We start from the raw sequence: 20,214 nt of genomic DNA, 5'->3' as shown, positions 1-20,214 counted from the left end.
AAATCACAGGCAAATCGGTGCTCGTTCACGTGAGTGACAATCACGCAGTGTGAATGAGCAAAGACGCGATCTGAGAGAATCGCCGACCAGTCGCCGACACCCGTGAGATATTTGGCATGCTAAATATCTGGACCTGTCGGCGATTCAAAATCCTGCAGTGTGAAAAGTGTTCTGACTGGAAACTACATCGGCGATGACCGACAGCCAATGAGAGAGCAAGATACAGAGCAGCGGGGAGTTCGGGGAGGAGTTATAGACCACAACATCAGCAAGCATGGCTTTGTACACACAAACATTACAATTATATCAAACAGAACCAAAGCACAAACATTTGCTTGACCATCCAACAGCAGCACATTGAAAAGTTATTTATTTACCTCCAACACACAATCCACAGTCTCCTCAACCATTTCCTCCTCCATATTCTTCTTTTCTTTTTCTTGTTTTCGCTGCAAATCAGCGCACAGGCAATTCGTATTGCAAGCTTCTTGCGGGCTACCATTTTTAATAATAATAATAATAACTCCGGTCTTGCACGTGTGATATCGCGTTGTTTCCTTGTCACATCTCGCGTGTTTTTGGTTGTGAAACGTAGTTTGCGTGACAGACAGAGTTGTCGGCGATTCTTCCTATCATGCAGTGTGAAACCTTCTGTCGCCGATCCATCGTGCAGTTTGAACACAGCAGCGACTGAATGCTGGCCAAGATAGTCATGCAGTGTGAAAAGAACAGTGACCCGACTACTTTGAAAATCGTGCAGTCTGAACTCGGCTTTAATTGCTTATGGTGGACATTCATAACAATTACACAAAATACATAAAGGAGCCATAATACAACATTTGATAACATAAGGAATAAATTGCTACAACCACAAACTCTTATTCCCCTTAATAATTTGTCTCCAATAAAACAAAGCTTTTAACAAGTCTTTCTAAAACACTACCATTAGGTTAAGTTTTCTCAACTTGATCATCCAAGCAACTAATGCTTCTAGTCTTTTACACTCTGAGAAGCAAATGATAAAGTGATTGTTAGGATTTGGTGTTTCTTTTATGATGACAATAGTTTCTTTATGATCTCTTGACTTTGATTTCTGGTCTGCACTTTCCAGACATAGGTTCTCTTGAGTCTGGTCCTCATCCTTGACATTACTTTAACATTCCTGGCTTGATTGTGTAGTTTCCTTTAACAAAGCAAAGTTCTCCTTTGTATATTGCTATAGTATATTGCTCACTATAGTATATATAGTATATAGTATTTATCTCACTATAGTATATTGCTTGTGTGTTCGGATGACACTCGTAATTAGTTTGTAGTGTACTTAAATCACAAATAAAGTGTACTTAACACAACTAAAGTATACTTATAACACAAAGTATATTTATAACACAAATAAAATATACTTATTACACAAATAAAGTAAACTTATAATACAAATTAGGTACACTTTAATATCACTAATCAAGCTTGTAATTAGTCCCTCCACAGGCATATACTTAAAGTGTACTAAGTATACTTGAAGTTGTTCCAATTTAAAGTACACTAAATATACTTAAAGTTGTGCTTTTATACAACTATACTTAGTATACTTAGTAAATATACTTAGTACAAAATTTGTTGTTTCAAAATAGCACACTTTAAGTTAACTAATCATTAACATTTGAAATATACTGAAAATTAGTCTGGCTGCAAGTATACTTAGCATACTTTTTTTTCACTAGGGTGATTATTGCACAGGTGTGCCTTAGGCTGGCCACAATAAATGGCCACTCTAAAATGTGCAGTTTTATGCCACAGATGTCGCAAGTTTTGAGGGAGCATGCAATTGGCATGTTGACTGCAGTAATGTCCACCAGAGCTGTTGCATGAGTTGAATGTTCATTTCTCTACCATAAGCCGTCTCCAAAGGCGTTTCTGAGAATTTGGCAGTACATCCAACCAGCCTAACAACCGCAGACCACGTGTAACCACACCAGCCCAGGACCTCCACATCCAGCTTCTTCACCTCCAAGATCGTCTGAGATCAGTCACCCAGACAGATGCTACAACAATCGGTTTGCATAACCAAAGAATTTCTGCACAAACTGTCAGAAACCATCTCAGGGAAGCTCTTCTGCATGCTTGTCGTCCTCATCGAGGTCTTGACCTGACTGCAGTTCGTCGTCGTAACCGACTTGAGTGGGTAAATGCTCACATTCGATGCCGTCCGGCACTTTGGAGAGATGTTCTCTTCACGGATGAATCCCGGTTTTCACTGTACAGGGCAGAAGGCAGACAGCGTATATGGCGTCGTGTGGGTGAGTGATTTGCTGAGGTCAACGTTGTGGATCGAGTGGCCCATGATGGCGTTGGGGTTATGGTATTGTAACGAGGTGGGACTCATGGTAAGATCCATATGCAGCTTTTATTAAAGTGAGAGTAGTCGTACAGGCAGGGTCAATCAGGAGCAACCAGGAACAGCAAGGGACAGGCAGAATCGTGGTCAAGGAACAGGCAATGATCAGGACAGGCAGATATAACTCACAAGACGGTATACAAGACACGGGTCAGAGGTAGGCAGCACAGGATCGTAAAACAGGAAACAGACAGGATCAATAACAGACAGGCAAACAGGGTAAGAACGCTCAGAATTGTTACAGGTGTAATCAAGACTTCGCGGTGAGGTGGTGTGTGTGTGAGTCCTTTATAGTCCAGGTAATGCGTATCAGCTGGGTGTGGTGATTAGTGTGGAGTGTGCATGGCTGTATGTGGCAACAGGTGATTGGTGGAGTGAGTGCATGTGATTGACAGGGGGGATGATGGGAAATGTAGTCCGGGAAGTGACAGGAACATGACAGGAACAGATGGTGATCGTGACAGGTATGGGCAGGGGCATATTTTATGGACAACGAACACGGGTGCATTTTATTGATGGCATTTTTAATGCACAGAGATACCGTGACGAGATCCTGAGGCCCAGGGACGTGCACAGGAATTTTGAGGGGCAGTTGCTCTGACCTAAAAAAGGGCAACCCCCCCCCCCCCTCGTTTTTATATATTTTTTTTATTTCAGTTAACGACGATGTTTTTTCCAACCTAGTTTTCGTTTTTTCGTTCGTTTTCGTTAACGATTATAACCTTAGTCGCCTTACCGACAACGTTAAGTCGTCTCACCCGACAACCGCGACAATCTCCTTCTAGTGCCGCTCATGCAGGCCCAGCTCAGGTGCTGCTCGCGTGCAGCGCTGCTGCCACGTAAACAGAGTTTGCCCTTCCCCTACTGACTTTCACTTTCGGACGGGTGCCCGAATATGGAAGTGAATGAGGCTTTGCGATTTTTTATTTATTTATTTATTTTTTTTATCTAGGCCTATGTGAAATTCTGCATCCATTGTACGATTTTTTTATTTATTTTTTTCCACCTCGAAAGGACGACGTGAGTCGAGAAAGGCATATGGGCAGTTGCCCGGGCAACCTGAGCAACCCCCCTGTGCACGTCCCTGCTGAGGCCCACTGTTGTGCCGTTCATTCACAACCATCACCTCATGTTGCAGCATGATAATGCACGGCCCCATGTTGCAAGGATCTGTACACAATTCCTGGAAGCTGAAAACATCCCAGTTCTTGCATGGCCAGCATATTCACCGTATATGTCACCCATTGAGCATGTTTGGGATGCTCTGGATCGACTTATATGACAGCGTGTTCCAGTTCCTGCCAATATCCAGCAACTTCGCACAGCCGTTGAAGAGGAGTGGACCAACATTCCACAGGCCACAATCAAAAACCTGATCAACTCTATGCGAAGGAGATGTGTTGCACTGCGTGAGGCAAATGGTGGTTACTGACTGGTTTTCGGACCCCCCCAATACAGTAAAACTGCACATTTTAGAGTGGTCTTTTATTGTAGCCAGCCTAAGGCACACCTTTGCAATAATCATGCTGTCTAATCAGCATCTTGATATGCCATACCTGTGAGGTGGATGGATTATCTTGGCAAAGGAGAAGTGCTCACTAACATAAACTATACTGGCAATCCCTGCTGCTGTTAGTATTTTCCTGTTAATTTACAGTTCTCCTACCATACAGTGTTGCCAGAATAATACCATGCGAGTAAATTTTTGGAGAAACCAATTTGAACAACTTCAAAAGTAATATACAGTATTAGTACTGTGAAGTTGCTTCATTTTATTCCACTAAACAAACCATTTCTTAATCAGTGTTGGGTGTAATGCATTACTAAGCAATTCATTACTGTAATTTAATTACTTTTCCCTTGAAAAAGTAAAGTACGGGATTACTCTTAATTTTTCTGTAATTTTACTATAGTTACTTCTGATGTAATTGCATTAAATACTATATAGGACAATTCTATATAAAATAGTGGATTTAATATATATTCTCAAATGTTTGTTTTTAACATAACCTTGTCACGGTGTGACCGCAGGAGGAAGAAGATAGGACAAGATGGTTTCATATAGAACTCAAAGGTTTAATAATACTTAAAAAAGGCAGGTAAACACATCCAACATACAACAATTACAGGACAAAGAGTGAACAAACCAAGGAGTACTTATACAAGAACTAATAAGGGAACTAATGAGCTAATAAACAAGACACACCTGAAACAAGGACACTAATCAAATGAGTAAACAAGGCAACAAACTAAAGGCGGGAAACTGAACAAAGGAGAACATGTGATATGTTCAAGAACAACAGGACATGGTGCAAAAACATGGTGTAAATCTGATGTCACATGACACATTACAATCACTGACAGGAAAGGTGTTTCTCAGTGTGTGTAACTGATATTCAGTCGTTCAGCCTCTTCTGTCTCTTGTACCTTTTTTATCATAGTGGTAATTAAAGAGTTTATGGTTTTATAGCAGAAGGGACTAGTGTATTTTTACTGTCAGCTCAACTGGACTTTAATCTTTAATCTATTACTGGACAATTAAACAGTGTATATAACTGACAAAAAATCACTCATGATCAGGGCTTAAATTGGGGGTGCTCTGTGGTTTCAGGCTTTTGAGGAGTGCACATGTATGCAAAGACTACAAAATCGTATAATTTGATAAACTGTAAAATATAACAAGTTGAGAGAGCCCTCTGCCATGATCAAAATCATAGATGGTACATGCATGGTAGTGTGCAAAGCTACATCTGATGACAATAAAATCTTTCTGTAGGCCTGTGCCTTCTCCTTTGTGTCAGTATCAAATATAAGTGATGCTACAATTAAAGGAGAGAATATAAATACAAAATACAGTGCTCGACATTAAGCCTTGTTTTGTGCTTGTCCTTTGGACAACTAAATTGGTGATTTACTTGTCTGGAAAAAAAAAGGATTTTTGTGTGTGTGTTGTAAATATAATTTCTGAAACAAGCAACATTCTCATCAGTGTTTTATCAGCAGTGACATATTTAAATCTGCATATTTTTGTTATTTGGGGCATTTTATTAACCTTCATAAAGGGCATTTCCCCCCAATCTAATTAAATTTATGTTTCATCTTTTATTTCAAATTCTTACATTTGATAAATTAAAATAGTAAGACACTATAGGGCTGTTACCATATTAAATAATTTACACTGAAAAAGTACAACTGCATTCAATAATGTTATGAGATTCTTTAAATATTTTTGAATATACAAATATGAAATGTTAGTGGGAAATTTATCATTTTAAACATGAAATTAAACCACTAGTAGATGGCGGCAAGTGACCGTCTTAATGAGTGAGCCACTGAGTCATTTATTCAAACGATTCATTCAAAAGGCTGAATCAAAAATGAAGCAGTTGTTTATGATTGGGCCATTGAATCTTCACTCAAATCTCTCTAAATGGCTAAATGTTCTATATATAGTCCTACATGTTTCCCATCTCATCCATGTTCATTTAATAAATATTTTGACTAGTTTTCTAAATTATATTTATTTATAAATTACTCAGGGCCGCTGCTGGTCGCCGGTGTTGCAATGGAACGTTCTATTGAGTGTCGCTTCTTGTTAGTGTATATTCTTTGATGTCACTCAGGGGAAAGTGTTCATCCAAACAATGTTTGAAGACGTCCTTGAGGACCGCATCAGGATAATTATACCTCTCTGCCCTGGACCAAAACTTCTGGGTGAAAAGCCTGCACCTCCATTCCTTTCTGAACAAGTGTATTCAGACCTCGAGGACAGGCCTGACCTTCTGTAACAGGACACCTGGTTCTGTCTGTGTGTTAGCTTCATTGGGGATGCTAGTTGCAGTTTATGGGATGGGTTCACAGAAATTTGAGAGAGTGAGTTTCTGGATTATTCATTAAATATAATGATAGTTATGTTAGAGTGATAACAGCTGTGTGCAATGAACAATGATGACTGGAACAAAGGATTATGGGAGATGGAGTCCGTGATTGTGAGCAATAGTCCGAGGTGGGGTGCCCTCTAGTGGCTAACCAGGGCACTTCAGCAGGTGATCATGACAGTTTATTACCTGCATTCAGATTTAGCATTTTCCTTCAGGTCAGTCCTATGTTCATAATAAAAAATCTGTTTAAATGTCCAATGTATTATCTTGTCCTTTTAACGTTTAAGGTTTTTTTTTTATGTGACTAACAGTGCTAGTCAAAGCATTTGTCAGTTGCATCTTGTTCCATTTTCAAAACAATTTAGACTTTTCAATATAAAAGTATGCGTCCGAAAACTGGAAAATGCTGCCTTCAGAGGACACATTTCAAGGTAGGAAGGCATCAAGGTACGTCCAAATCCAATGTTAGGTTCATTTTCTGTTTCCTGAGATACCTTCCTCTGATTGATAGCAAGATAAAGATGGGTCCGAAAGTTGTTTGCTGGGCAGATTGTGTGTAAATGTACTTTTTTGATCAACATTTTCCACTTTTGATGTCATTTCTAGCGAGATATTACTACTGTAATAATTAAATATTTGTTTAGTTCTCACCAAAGCTCTTTTAAGTAGACCATTAAACTGTTACACTGCCTCAGAAGTCTGTCTGAAATCAGTTTTGTGAGGTGCCTTCATGCACAAATGCTGCCTTACAAGTCATTGCCTGATAGGGCAGCGAGGCAACAAGTCAGCTGCCTTGGTTTTCGGATGCAGCCAAAGTCTTCGATACTGACTGACACACTCATAAAGACAGTCTTTGCCGCCATCTAATGGTGTGAAAATGTAACTTCTGTTGCTGTTTATGGTCAGGGACTATTTTTTTCCGGCGGGCGGAAGGAAGGAAGGTAGGAAGAAAAACATACCGAATGTATAGAATGTATCAATGCAACTTTTCATGAAAGTTGCATTGATACATATTTCTGTCTTATATATTTGTATTGTGTGGTAAACGTTTTATAAAAGCAATAAGGTACTCGAGGCTAGTGCTGTATCATGAATAAGTCACAGCTTAAGGGGTTGCAGTGCATTGAAAACTATCGTGAACACTTATGAAAATTTACCATGGTTTTATTATAGTAAAAGTGTGGTAACTATGATTTTTTTTGTCAGATTGATACTATTTGTATAATAGTTTTACTACAAATACCATAAACTATATAGTGTAGCAAAACCACTACAGCAACATTTGTTGTTACCATGGTTAACTAAATAATCAAACAGAGTTTTTTGTTTTATTTGTATAAAAACCATGGTTAATTTTCATAAGAGAAGTAAAAAAATCTTTCGAGCTACTAGACCGCGTCAAAGAGTATAGAACCTAAGAGGCGACACTTTGATACTTTTTGGGTAACAGTCACTAGATGGCGCTCCGGTAGCGCTGCCGCCATTATGGCCTGAAAATACTAACTAGACCATAGAATCCTTCACATTTTACGCACCCAAAATCGGCGAATTTCACTTCCAAATCAGAAGCGCAATAGAACAGTTTTTTAAATTAAGTCACCAGTAAATTGTATAGCACCTACAGTAAATGTTGTATTGTCTTATATATGTTTTATTTTACCATTTGTGGAATCCAACCATTCATCCATTTGAGGTAACGTAGTTAGCCTACTTTATTGAGTATTTCCATTTTATGCAACTTTACACATTTAGGAATAGTGAATTAATAATTAATACATTTAAGATCATCATGTTTGCAGCAAACAATATATTTCAGACCTAGTGGAGTAATAGTAACAATAGTATCACTAGGTCTGAATTGAAATAGGCTATACTGTACGTTTTAATGGATCACACTAAACATAATGATCTTATAATACATGATGCAGTGCTGTGTCCGATATTGCTTAATTCCTTTTGGACACTTTTGCTTTAACAGACATTAGACAACACTGCAAAATCAAGCTGTTATATTCATATATTGTCCAACATTCCCAATTTTTCTGATGCATGTCCTCAATTTAATTTCATATGTTGGTATTAATTCAGTGTTTATAATGCTAATACTTGAACTTCAATGAATTTTAACCCAAACATGGGTTTCTTCTAGAGAGCAAAGGTTTTGTGAAAAAAGTGGAAGACTTAAACACAAAGTGTGTAAAATAAACTGTTAAAAGGATATGATGATCACTAGTGATAGTATTTTATTCTGTGTTGTCATCATTCAGGTTGGATTTCAGCTTTAATGTGTAAAGTTGCATAAAATGTAAATACTCAATAAAGTAGGCTAACTACATTACATACCTCAGATGTTTGAAAAGTATCAAATTGTGGTAACACTTTAGAATACTGTATCGTACTTACTGCATAACTAATAAGGAATTACTGCAGAATTAATCGGTAGTTCGTCATTAACACTCAAGTAACTACTATTAACTACTAAGGAATATGTGTTAACTAATCAGTATGTCATAGCGTTTTTTAATTGTGTTAAGTAACTATTAGTTAATCAGTAACTAATCAATTCAGTCATGCCTCCTGAAGAACTACGATTAAGTAACTACTAATTCAGCTTCAGGAGGAATAACTATTAAGTAACTATTAATGAACTGTGAAACTCAGTATCAGGTTATGGCCCTTTCTTCTTTACTACTAATGTTAGTTGATTTACTTAGATTTATGCCTACTGTACTGATATATATATATATATATATATATATATATATATATATATATATATATATATATATATATATATATATATATATATATATCAGTATATATATATGCTCTGCAAATATTGTTAAACATTCGTTCATTTGCGCCACTGTATGTTTCTGTCGGTGGGTGCTATAATGTTGCACGTCTTGCATCACATGCAGGTCAAAGTTTGAGCGCACACATGTAATATCTGTGAGTTTTGTAATATCTCCCGTTTTGCAAGAGAAAAGGGACTGGGATTCCAACTGTCAGCGGAGAGGTACATCGCTCTCGCATTATAACAATGCGCTGGCGACACTTACACTAAACACTGTAGATACCACATTAATGAACTGTAGAATTAGAAGAAAGTTGTTTATTCATTTATGTTTTTTAAACGAATGGTGAATTCTTCGTGTTTTTCCTCATGCTCGACCATTTCCGTGGATGGCGCTTGAGAGTGTTAATTTTTTTATTCAAGTGTTGTCTGCAACCAGAAAATCAGGATGGATCCGTGACCTGCCAATACCTCAGGTATGTTTATGGCCTTATATATATTTTGTGTCTGTTTTTACTCAAGATATTTCACATTACTATTATAAAGTGATGCCAAATGAGTTCTGTATTTAAGGCAATGATCATTACCACATCATGCTCAAAGAATTACTTCAAACCCACTGATAATTAATAAAGAATTACCACATCATTCTCAAAGAATTACTAAGAACCTGGAACAGTATTCTAAAGTGAAAACAATGGGAACCCATTGATAATTAATGAAGAATTACCACATCATTCTCAAAGAATTACTAAGAACCTGGAACAGTATTCTAAAGTGAAAACAATGGGAACCCATTGATAATTAATGAAGAATTACCACATCATTCTCAAGGAATTACTAAGAACCTGGAACAGTATTCTAAAGTGAAAATATCCTTGTGCATAAGTAATAAAGCCTAAAGTAGTACTAACATAAAAAATGTAATTTTACTTTAAAAGATGACACATTTTAAGAACATTTACATTTATTGCAGTGTTAATAACATTTTCAAAAAATATATATAGAGATTTCCATACAACAAAACAATGAAAAAAGTGAACACTAAAACAAGAAAACAATACCAAAATTTTACATCAGATTACTAGGAACTTACCAAATATAACAACAGAAGACAGCAAATATGTGTATGCCTAAACTTCAACTTTCAGCCAATGGTTCTCTAATACATCTAATTCATGTGATTTTTTTCTGGCAAAGGTCAATAAGCATGCCATTCTTCTTTTTTTCCTCGATGATGCTTCGAAGTGGCTCCCTTGTGCACATTTCTTTGCACTGTTTGGCAAACTCTGACAGTTTCTGGCCTCTGTGGAACTTTTCACGCAATGTCTTGTAGGCTTCAGCATCACAATACTCCAGCTCTGCTATCGCTGCCGTATCCACAACCGTTTTTCGATCCACCCCACACTTGTGGTACGACACATTGATGTCCTAAGACACGAAACGATCGGTTTTTGTGAGAAACCGAACGGTATTTATATCAGTTTTTAACTCTAATACACCACTATGTCCAACTGCCTTCATCCTTCCATGACGGAAGTGATCTCTAGCACACGTTGAAGTCTACGCGCGCGACATCACTTCCGTCCAGAATGCAATTTGACCTTATTAACATGGAGGATGAAGGCAGTTGGACATAGTGGTGTATTAGAGTTAAAAAATGATATAAATACCGTTCGGTTTCTCACAAAAACCGATCGTTTCGTGTCTTAGGACATCAATGTGTCGTAATACAAGTGTGGGGTGGATCGAAAAACGGTTGTGGATACGGCAGCGATAGCAGAGCTGGAGTATTGTGATGCTGAAGCCTACAAGACATTGCGTGAAAAGTTCCACAGAGGCCAGAAACTGTCAGAGTTTGCCAAACAGTGCAAAGAAATGTGCACAAGGGAGCCACTTCGAAGCATCATCGAGGAAAAAAAGAAGAATGGCATGCTTATTGACTTTGCCAGAAAAAAATAACATGAATTAGATGTATTAGAGAACCATTGGCTGAAAGTTGAAGTTTAGGCATACACATATTTGCTGTCTTCTGTTGTTATATTTGGTAAGTTCCTAGTAATCTGATGTAAAATTTTGGTATTGTTTTCTTGTTTTAGTGTTCACTTTTTTCATTGTTTTGTAGTATGGAAATATTTTTTTTTTTTTTTTTTTTTTTTGAAAATGTTATTAACACTGCAATAAATGTAAATGTTCTTAAAATGTGTCATCTTTTAAAGTAAAATTACATTTTTTATGTTAGTACTACTTTAGGCTTTATTACTTATGCACAAGGATATTTTCACTTTAGAATACTGTTCCAGGTTCTTAATAATTCCTTGAGAATGTTGTGGTAATTATTTATTAATTATCAATGGGTTCCCATTGTTTTCACTTTAGAATACTGTTCCAGGTTCTTAGTAGTTCCTTGAGAATGATGTGGTAATTCTTCATTAATTATCAATGGGTTCCCATTGTTTTCACTTTAGAATACTGTTCCAGGTTCTTAGTAATTCCTTGAGAATGATGTGGTAATTCTTTATTAATTATCAGTGGGTTTGAAGTAATTCTTTGAGCATGATGTGGTAATGATCATTGCCTTAAATACAGAACTCATTTGGCATCACTTTATAATAGTAATGTGAAATATCTTGAGTAAAAACAGACACAAAATATATATAAGGCCATAAACATACCTGAGGTATTGGCAGGTCATGGATCCATCCTGATTTTCTGGTTGCAGACAACACTTGAATAAAAAAATTAACACTCTCAAGCGCCATCCACGGAAATGGTCGAGCACGAGGAAAAACACGAAGAATTCACCATTCGTTTAAAAAACATAAATGAATAAACAACTTTCTTCTAATTCTACAGTTCATTAATGTGGTATCTACAGTGTTTAGTTTAAGTGTCGCCAGCGCATTGTTATAATGCGAGAGCGATGTACCTCTCCGCTGACAGTTGGAATCCCAGTCCCTTTTCTCTTGCAAAACGGGAGATATTACAAAACTCACAGATATTACATGTGTGCGCTCAAACTTTGACCTGCATGTGATGCAAGACGTGCAACATTATAGCACCCACCGACAGAAACATACAGTGGCGCAAATGAACGAATGTTTAACAATATTTGCAGAGCATATATATATACTGATATATATATATATATATATATATATATATATATATATATCAGTACAGTAGGCATAAATCTAAGTAAATCAACTAACATTAGTAGTAAAGAAGAAAGGGCCATAACCTGATACTGAGTTTCACAGTTCATTAATAGTTACTTAATAGTTATTCCTCCTGAAGCTGAATTAGTAGTTACTTAATCGTAGTTCTTCAGGAGGCATGACTGAATTGATTAGTTACTGATTAACTAATAGTTACTTAACACAATTAAAAAACGCTATGACATACTGATTAGTTAACACATATTCCTTAGTAGTTAATAGTAGTTACTTGAGTGTTAATGAAGAACTACCGATTAATTCTGCAGTAATTCCTTATTAGTTATGCAGTAAGTACGATACAGTATTCTAAAGTGTTACCCAAATTGTCACCTCTTGGGTTCTAAGCTCTTTGTGCAGCACCGCCAACTACACAGAGTACATGCAACTGTGAAAGCGAAAGTAAAACTCAAGCTCCCTGATGTGCACAAATTAGGCATATAGCCTGTCTCTCAATATCAAACCTGATTGTGTTTGAACTATGATTGTTTGCACTTAATGAGACTAAGACAAACTGTTATTTATTTTTGTTATTTATACTGTTTTTATTTCTATGTTCAGTTTGTGGAAAGGAGGTCACACACAGCCACAGTCAGAAGTTATTGAAGCTCATAATTCATGTATAAGCCTACAGTATATGGTCTGAAGACCTATGTGAAATCATACAGGAGAGAAGCTAGTTAGTTGAATTTGTGGCAAAATCTTTTACAATGCTTGTTGTCTTTCGATGCACATGATCATTCATCAGAAAGTAGAACTGAAATGACATTCATTACAATATGATTAGTTAAAACATTTCCTGCAGAATATTTTTTCAGTCATGAATTTTGTCAATGAGCATTTCTTAAAAATACTGTGAAAAAATCTTGTCTCATCTCAATCTCATGATCGTCTCATCTCATGTACTCTCAGAAAAAAAGTACAGGATAGCGCTGTCACTGCACACAGAAAAAAAGTGTTAAAATTGTACCTTTGGAGGTACAACAGGTTGTTGCTGGGGCAGTACCCTTAAAAGGATGTCTTTGTACCTTTTTTACCCCTAAAAGGTACATATTAGTACCTTAAGGTACTGTACCAGCGACAAGCTGTTGTACCTTTAAAGGTACAATTTTAACACCATTTTTTTTGTGTCTGTGGTGGGCAGTATCCTAAGGTACAAAAGTGAAAAGGTAGATCTTTGTACCTTACTTACCCCTAAATGGTACATAGTACATACCTTAAAAGTACATAGCAGTACTTCAAAAGTACATAGGCCTATTAGTACCTTTTCACTTTTGTACCTTAGTGTAACCAGTGACAAACACCGTACCTTTTTTCCGACAGTGTGAGATAAGTGTCTCGTCACACCCCTACTGTTTATCATTAACTGAAAATGACATTTAAATAGTTCAGATGATTTGAGCTGCAGCTCCTGACAGTTTAGAGCTCGATCATGATGGTTTATTATCGTTTGTACTGGGCCCTGTGGATGTTGTCGTGTTTTGGTGAGACTTTTTAAAACATAAAACCTTGAATTGAATATCTGTATAAAATAACTAGCTAGTCCTATTTTTAATTTTTGCAATTATTCTTTACCACAAATAAAAATTCAATATACAGTAGTTGTAGTAGTTAATTGCAGAACAAACAAGTCTAAATATGCATTTAGTGCAATTGTAATTTTATTTTCATTTTCATTTCTTTCTTTCTTAAAACATAGGACAGTATTCAGGTCAAGATCTGCAGTTTCCTGAGCCGGCTAATGGAGCAGTAGGAGCAAGTGTGGTGCTCGCCCCTGATAACCCACCCTCCACGCCTATTCTTATAGCTCAATGGTCTTTCACTTCAACTTTTATAGTTGCATTCATGTCTGGTGTAACAACAGAAAGCCCCACATATAAAGGCAGAGTCGGTTTTGACAGCAACACTCTCGCTCTGACTCTACAGAACCTGAGAAAGAATGATTCTGGAATATACAAACTCAGTGTAACAACGACTACTGGAGAGATACTTACAGGAGAAACTTCACTACAAGTGATTGGTAGGTGCATTGCTAAAACTTATTTGACAGTATTTGAGCTTGAACTATATAGGCCTAAAAGATTAAATGAAATTAATTTAATAACTATGTAAAAGGGAAAAGAGCAACATATATCCAATTGTAGAGCTGCATGATTAATTGTTAAAATATTGTGATCTTGATTTAAACCGCACATAATCTCATTCCTAAATGATAATGATTCGCCTGCGTCTACATTTGACAAAATCACACTGGAACATTTAAATCTGTGTTGGCGCTGCCTCTGACCCAGACAGAGCAGATATTATGTACAGTATATTCATGAAACCACTTCACAAACCACACAGTTTCATTATTTCTGTTACAAATATTCATATTATCACAGAAGTACTAAGATAAAAGATTATAGTTCGGATATAAACATTGATGTCTATGGTAGAGATCAAAATAGAACAAATCAACTCTTGAAAATACTACTTGGTAACTTGGTTGTGATTTTTAGGACATTTCTTCTTCTTCCTCTTCTTTTTTTTTTGTACAGTTCCTTAAACATACAAACACATGTTTGGGGAAGTAAGTGTTATTTTAGTGATGCACTATTAATAGATTTTGTTCATATTTTGAATTAGATTTTATTATTTTATATGTTTGTAGTTTTGATTAAGTTTTAGTTTATTTAGTGTAAATTTAAACTAAATGAAAATGAGGAATTGGCAACAAGTTAAAATAATAATTTTATTTCAAATTTTTTTCAGTGAATCACTAAGTGCTCACTAAGTGTTTTTGTGCTTTCTCTCCCATACAGCAAAAATATATAATGTCACGCTTATTGGTCCAGAGGAAACATTAATAGAGGGCGACTCATTTGCTAACATCACCTCTGAAGGAACTGGTATCATTGACTCTGTGCAGTGGATGAAAGATAACCGGCCTCTGTCTCCTAGCAACAGCATCATCTTCTCACCTGATTTCAGATCAGTGTCCATCAGTCCAGTGCAGAGATCAGACAGTGGAGAATATCAGTGTATATATAGTAATCCTGACAGCTCTGAGACGGCAACATACAGTCTGATCATCAACTGTGAGTGTTAAACATTTAAACAAAGATTATTTGAGCTCAAACCTGATGAAATATAAACACACTTCACTGATCAGTTTGTTCTTCTAACAGTGAGTCTCTTGTGTTTGTTCTAGATGGACCAGATGATGTTTCTATTAGGGGTCCAGATGTGGTGGATTTAGGGGTTCCTGTGTCTCTGTCTTGCTCTGCAAATTCTGAACCTTCTGCCTCATTCAGATGGATGTTTAATGGAACAGACACCAATGTGACCACAGACACATTCACCATAGATAAGACTGACTTCACAGACAGCGGAGATTACGACTGCACTGCCTGGAATAGTGTCACAAACAGAAGTGCCTCACAAAGACATGTTTTAGAGGTTAAAGGTAAGCAGTTAAAACTAACCTGAAATTTATCAACGTATGATAAACAATGTTCTCACCTTAATTTGCCACTTATCCAACAAGGTGTTGGAAACATTCCTCAGAGATTTTGGTCCATATTGATATGATAGCATCACGCATTTACTGTAGATTTGACAGCTGTACATCCATGATGCGATTCTCCTGTTTCATCACATCCCAAAGGTGCTCTTGGATTGAGATCTGGTGACTGTGGAGGTCATTTGTGAATAGGGAACTCATTATCAACTTCAAGAAATCAGTTTGATTTTATTTAAAGGGTTAGTTCACCCAAAAATGAAAATTCTGTCATTTATTATTTACTCTCATGCCGTTCCACACCCGTAAGACCTTCGTTCAACTTCAGAACACAAATTAAGATATTTTAGTTGAAATCCGATAACTCTGTGAGGCCTCCATAGGGAGCAATGGACACTTCCTCTCTCAAGATCCATAAATGTACTAAAAACATATTTAAATCGGTTCATGTGAGTACAATGATTCGATATTAATATTATAAAGCGACGAGAATATTTTTGAACACTGTTTATTATATAAACACTGCTTCAGGAAGATTCGGAGCACAGATGAATCAGTGTGTCGAATCTGCTGTTCGGAGCGCCAAAGTCACGTGATTTCAGCCGTTGGCAGTTTGACACGCGATCTGAATCATGATTCGACACACTGATTCATTGTGCTCCGATGCTTCATGAAGCAGTGTTTTGAAATCGGCCATCACTAAATAAGTCGTTATTTTGTTTTTTTGGCGCTCCAAAAATATTATCGTCGCTTTATAATATTAATATTGAACCACTGTACTCACATGAACCGATTTAAATATGTTTTTAGTACCTTTATGGATCTTGAGAGAGGAAGTGTCCATTGCTCCCTATGGAGGCCTCATGGAGCTATTGGATTTCAACAGAAATATCTTAATTTGCGTTCCGAAGATTAACGAAGGTCTTACGGGTGTGGAACGGCATGAGGATGAGTAATAAATGACAGAATTTTCATTTTTTGGTTAACTAACCCTTTAAGCTTTGTGATATGGTGCATTATCCTGCTGGAAGTATCCATCTGTCTTCTGACTTTTCAGACCATTCTCCGTAAACCCTAGAAATGGCTGTGCGTGAAAATCCTAGTAGTTTCTGAAATGCTCAGACCTGCCTATCTGGCATCAATAACCATGCCTCGTTCAGAGTCAATTAAATCACCTTTCTTCCCCATTCTAATGTTTAGTTTGAACTTCAGCAGATTGTCTCAATCATGTCTACTTTCCTAAATGCACTATACTGCTGTTTTAGCTGGTGTTTTTTTAATTTAGCTGGTAATTTTAATTAATTAGGTGGTGATTTTAAAGGCTAAAGTACATTATAGTTAGTTTTGTGTGTGCAGGACATGATGTTGGTCTGTTGTTTGTATCTTTGCCATAGTCAGTGGAGGAGGACTGTCAATAGGAGTGATAGTTGGGATTGTCATTGGTGTTCTAGTGGCAGTTTCAGGCATTTGTGGTCTGACTGTCTATTTAATAAAAACCAAGAAAATGTAAGTAATTTAAAATCACATCACAGCTTTAACACATTTTAATGAATTTTGTCAGTGTCTTTGTCACAACTTATTATTTTGGTCTTTATTGGTATTAACTTGGTATTTTGGTCTTTAATAATCCAGCTTTGCAAATCAAAGATATTTTGAAGTCCTGATCAAATTCTCATTTTTATATGATACTATACCATATCAAGATCAGTTTTTGAATTGTGTCCAATTACAAATGTGTAGAAATGTGGTAAAGAAACTACTTTTAACAAATTGTATTTTTCTTTACACTACAGTCCAAAAATAAACAAACAACAAAAAGAACAAGCAAGTGGAGGTATGTTCATATTTATTCATAATACCAACATGAATATGATCTGATTGAAACAAGACAACTGTCTTTACCAGTTAAAATGAGATTGACTGTGGTAATGACCATGTAATAGATTTCAGTATCAAACTCACTGAGTGTTTCTTTCTTTAAACAGCACCACAAACAACACAGGATCATGTGAGTGACTTTCAGTTTTTGTTTTCTCTTCAGCACAAGCCTTTTTACCTTATACTGACAAATATTCAATCATCATGATTGGCATTATCACTGTTTAATAGTGGGCTTTATGTTTCACTTTAAATATCAGCTACATGAACATTTTTATTACACTTTTAATTCATGTGACATTATCATTGTATATGACATTGTAATTTAAGAAAAACAAATTACCTTTTTTATTTGCTATCTGTAGATCTATGAAGGAATCCTTGAATTCCAGGCGACTAGTCAAGGTGGAGCAATTCGGGAAAATATGAGTGAAAGGAATGTGAATCAGGCTGAAAATGATGACAATGTATATGTAAATCATGGGGTTACAAACAGGCCAAGGGCTGCTACACCCCCACCAAGTGAGCAATTTCATAATATTTAAATCCATTTTAGACGTCATATGTGTGCTTTGGCTACATACCAAAATAAGAGCTATTCATTCTGTCCTGCATTTCATTTGGTTCTTTTATTTTATTGCATGCTTGTTACATTTAGGTATGAAACCCTCTTCCCGTGCACCAGTGAAGAAGTGAAGACACTGAAACATCTACTGCATACTGCATGTCTTCCTGCATAATACACATTTCACACAGTTTGTGATATATCTGTGTTTTATTTGCATATGTAGAGTATTTGTATTAAAATGTTTATTTGCAGGTCCATGTCAAATTTGAGCAAATAAATCACAGTAAAAGCAGATTTATCACTTCTTTAAAAAGTATTTTGACTAGTGTGATTATATTTCCAGTTACCAATAAGAATGTGGTTCATTCAGCTTTAACACATTTCACCATCATAAAATCCATTTAGATTTCCACCTCAACATAGTGTAGAAACTGTAACAAACATGCACAGAGTCCAACTGCTCCTGCTAATGTGTAAATTATTATCTGCAATATCTGAGCAGTCTGTACTCATTATTTCTCTAAATGTTTTCACTAATTCAGTTCATTTTGATCTCTTGTGCAAAACATTAAAACAGTCTCTCAGAAATCATAAAAATCATCCTCATACTTTTGTGCGCTGGGCAAATAAAAGAAAATAAAACTGTGATAGTGGGTGTTGAAAAACAAAGGTTACATTCATGACTTAATTCACCTTTAGACCTGAAGACTTTGGACCTAACCACAACATCACTCGGAAAAGAAATGAGGAAGTGACAAAAGTTTTGGCTGCTATTTATATGGGAGTTATATATTGCATTTTTTACTACTATTATTTTTTGAAGAATACAACTATTAAAATGGCATTTAGCCGATCAGTTTCCCAAAATAATGATTCATTTATTGTTAATTCCACCTTCTTTTTCTGTTTTTTAGCTCTTTTGTATGCATGTATGTATAAAGCCACTGTATTCTTCCTTATTGTTTGCAATTAACATGCATCTGATAAGGATTTATCAAGACTATTAAACTTTAACTTTGTGTTAAGTGTGTTCAATCCACTTTTATCACAACAACATTAATGTGAGAAATGTTTATTTAGTACAATTTATTTTTTGTTGTAGTGATTTGAATAAGTAAATTATGAGAACTGAATGCATAATTGTTCTCTTAAACACTGTTAAGACATTTCTAAGACATTGCTATACCTCATCCCTCTTTGACTGATTTTAAGTGGATTAAGAATATTAGTTTATTATATTTATTATTTAATATATTATTAGTTTTGTTAGATATTATTAGACATAACATTTTTTTTTCCACCCCAAATAATGGATTGTGTTATATTGGTGGGCGAAATTACATTTTAAACATTTTTGAGTACAATTGTTGGTACTGTTCCTTTGTCTCACTTGGTTAATTTTATAAATAGCTTTTTAACCTAAAGACACATAATATATAGCAATATTGTCACAGTCACCAGCACAGCCACTACATTTCCCAGCATCCCTTCTGATCCACACCTGCACTCCTTTAGCCATCACCTCACCTGCCACAGATCACCTCCTGATTCCGGATTCCTTGAACCTGCACGTCCTCATCAGCACACCTTTTATCTGTCACCAATCCCCTCACCTCTTGGTCTGGTCTTGTCCATGAGAAGCTACACAGACCTTACTGTTCCTGTTCTGTCAGGGTGATCAGGGTGATCAGGGTGATCTTTGAGCTTCCAGATCTCACTGGATTGGACTGGAGAGAGGCCATCAACAGATTTCTGGAGAGCTTTGTTCTCCAGTATGTATCACAGCCAGCCACAGAGTCTCATCCTAAGATGGCCGCCGGTCCAGAATCCCGTCCTAAGATGCACACTGTTCCAGAGTCTCGTCCTGTCATGGCTGCTATTCCAGAGTCTCGTTCCGTCATGGCCGCCATTCCAGAGTCTCACCCCGTCATGGCCGCCATTCCATTCATACATGTCTATATTGAACAAGGCCAGCATC

General features: G+C 36.4%; 2 protein-coding genes across 3 annotated transcripts in view; both read left to right on the top strand.

Annotated features, from left to right (window-relative positions):
- The window catches only part of LOC125242905 (carcinoembryonic antigen-related cell adhesion molecule 20-like), a 151,332-nt gene that overhangs the window by 47,005 nt on the left and 84,113 nt on the right, over window positions 1-20,214 (top strand). The gene's annotated exons all lie outside the window — the stretch shown is intronic.
- On the top strand, window positions 13,386-18,530 carry LOC125242907 (carcinoembryonic antigen-related cell adhesion molecule 20-like). Of its 2 annotated transcripts, XM_048152005.1 has the most exons (9): window positions 13,389-13,772; window positions 13,988-14,308; window positions 15,093-15,368; window positions 15,482-15,736; window positions 17,185-17,296; window positions 17,584-17,624; window positions 17,776-17,798; window positions 18,034-18,190; window positions 18,327-18,530. In XM_048152005.1, the coding sequence occupies exons 1-9, from the start codon at window positions 13,721-13,723 to the stop codon at window positions 18,362-18,364; spliced, it is 1,275 nt and encodes a 424-aa protein (XP_048007962.1). In that variant the 5' UTR covers window positions 13,389-13,720; the 3' UTR covers window positions 18,365-18,530. The 2 variants fall into 2 exon arrangements, with proteins under 2 accessions (XP_048007963.1, XP_048007962.1); XM_048152006.1 differs by lacking the exons at window positions 17,584-17,624; window positions 18,327-18,530 and having other exon boundaries at window positions 13,386-13,772; window positions 18,034-18,175.

The sequence above is a fragment of the Megalobrama amblycephala genome, linkage group LG13 (genome assembly GCF_018812025.1).
Source record: "Megalobrama amblycephala isolate DHTTF-2021 linkage group LG13, ASM1881202v1, whole genome shotgun sequence".
Classification (NCBI taxonomy): Eukaryota; Metazoa; Chordata; class Actinopteri; order Cypriniformes; family Xenocyprididae; genus Megalobrama; species Megalobrama amblycephala.
The sequence above is the reverse complement of the archived record's forward strand: the minus strand, read 5'-3'. Positions and strand labels throughout refer to the sequence as shown.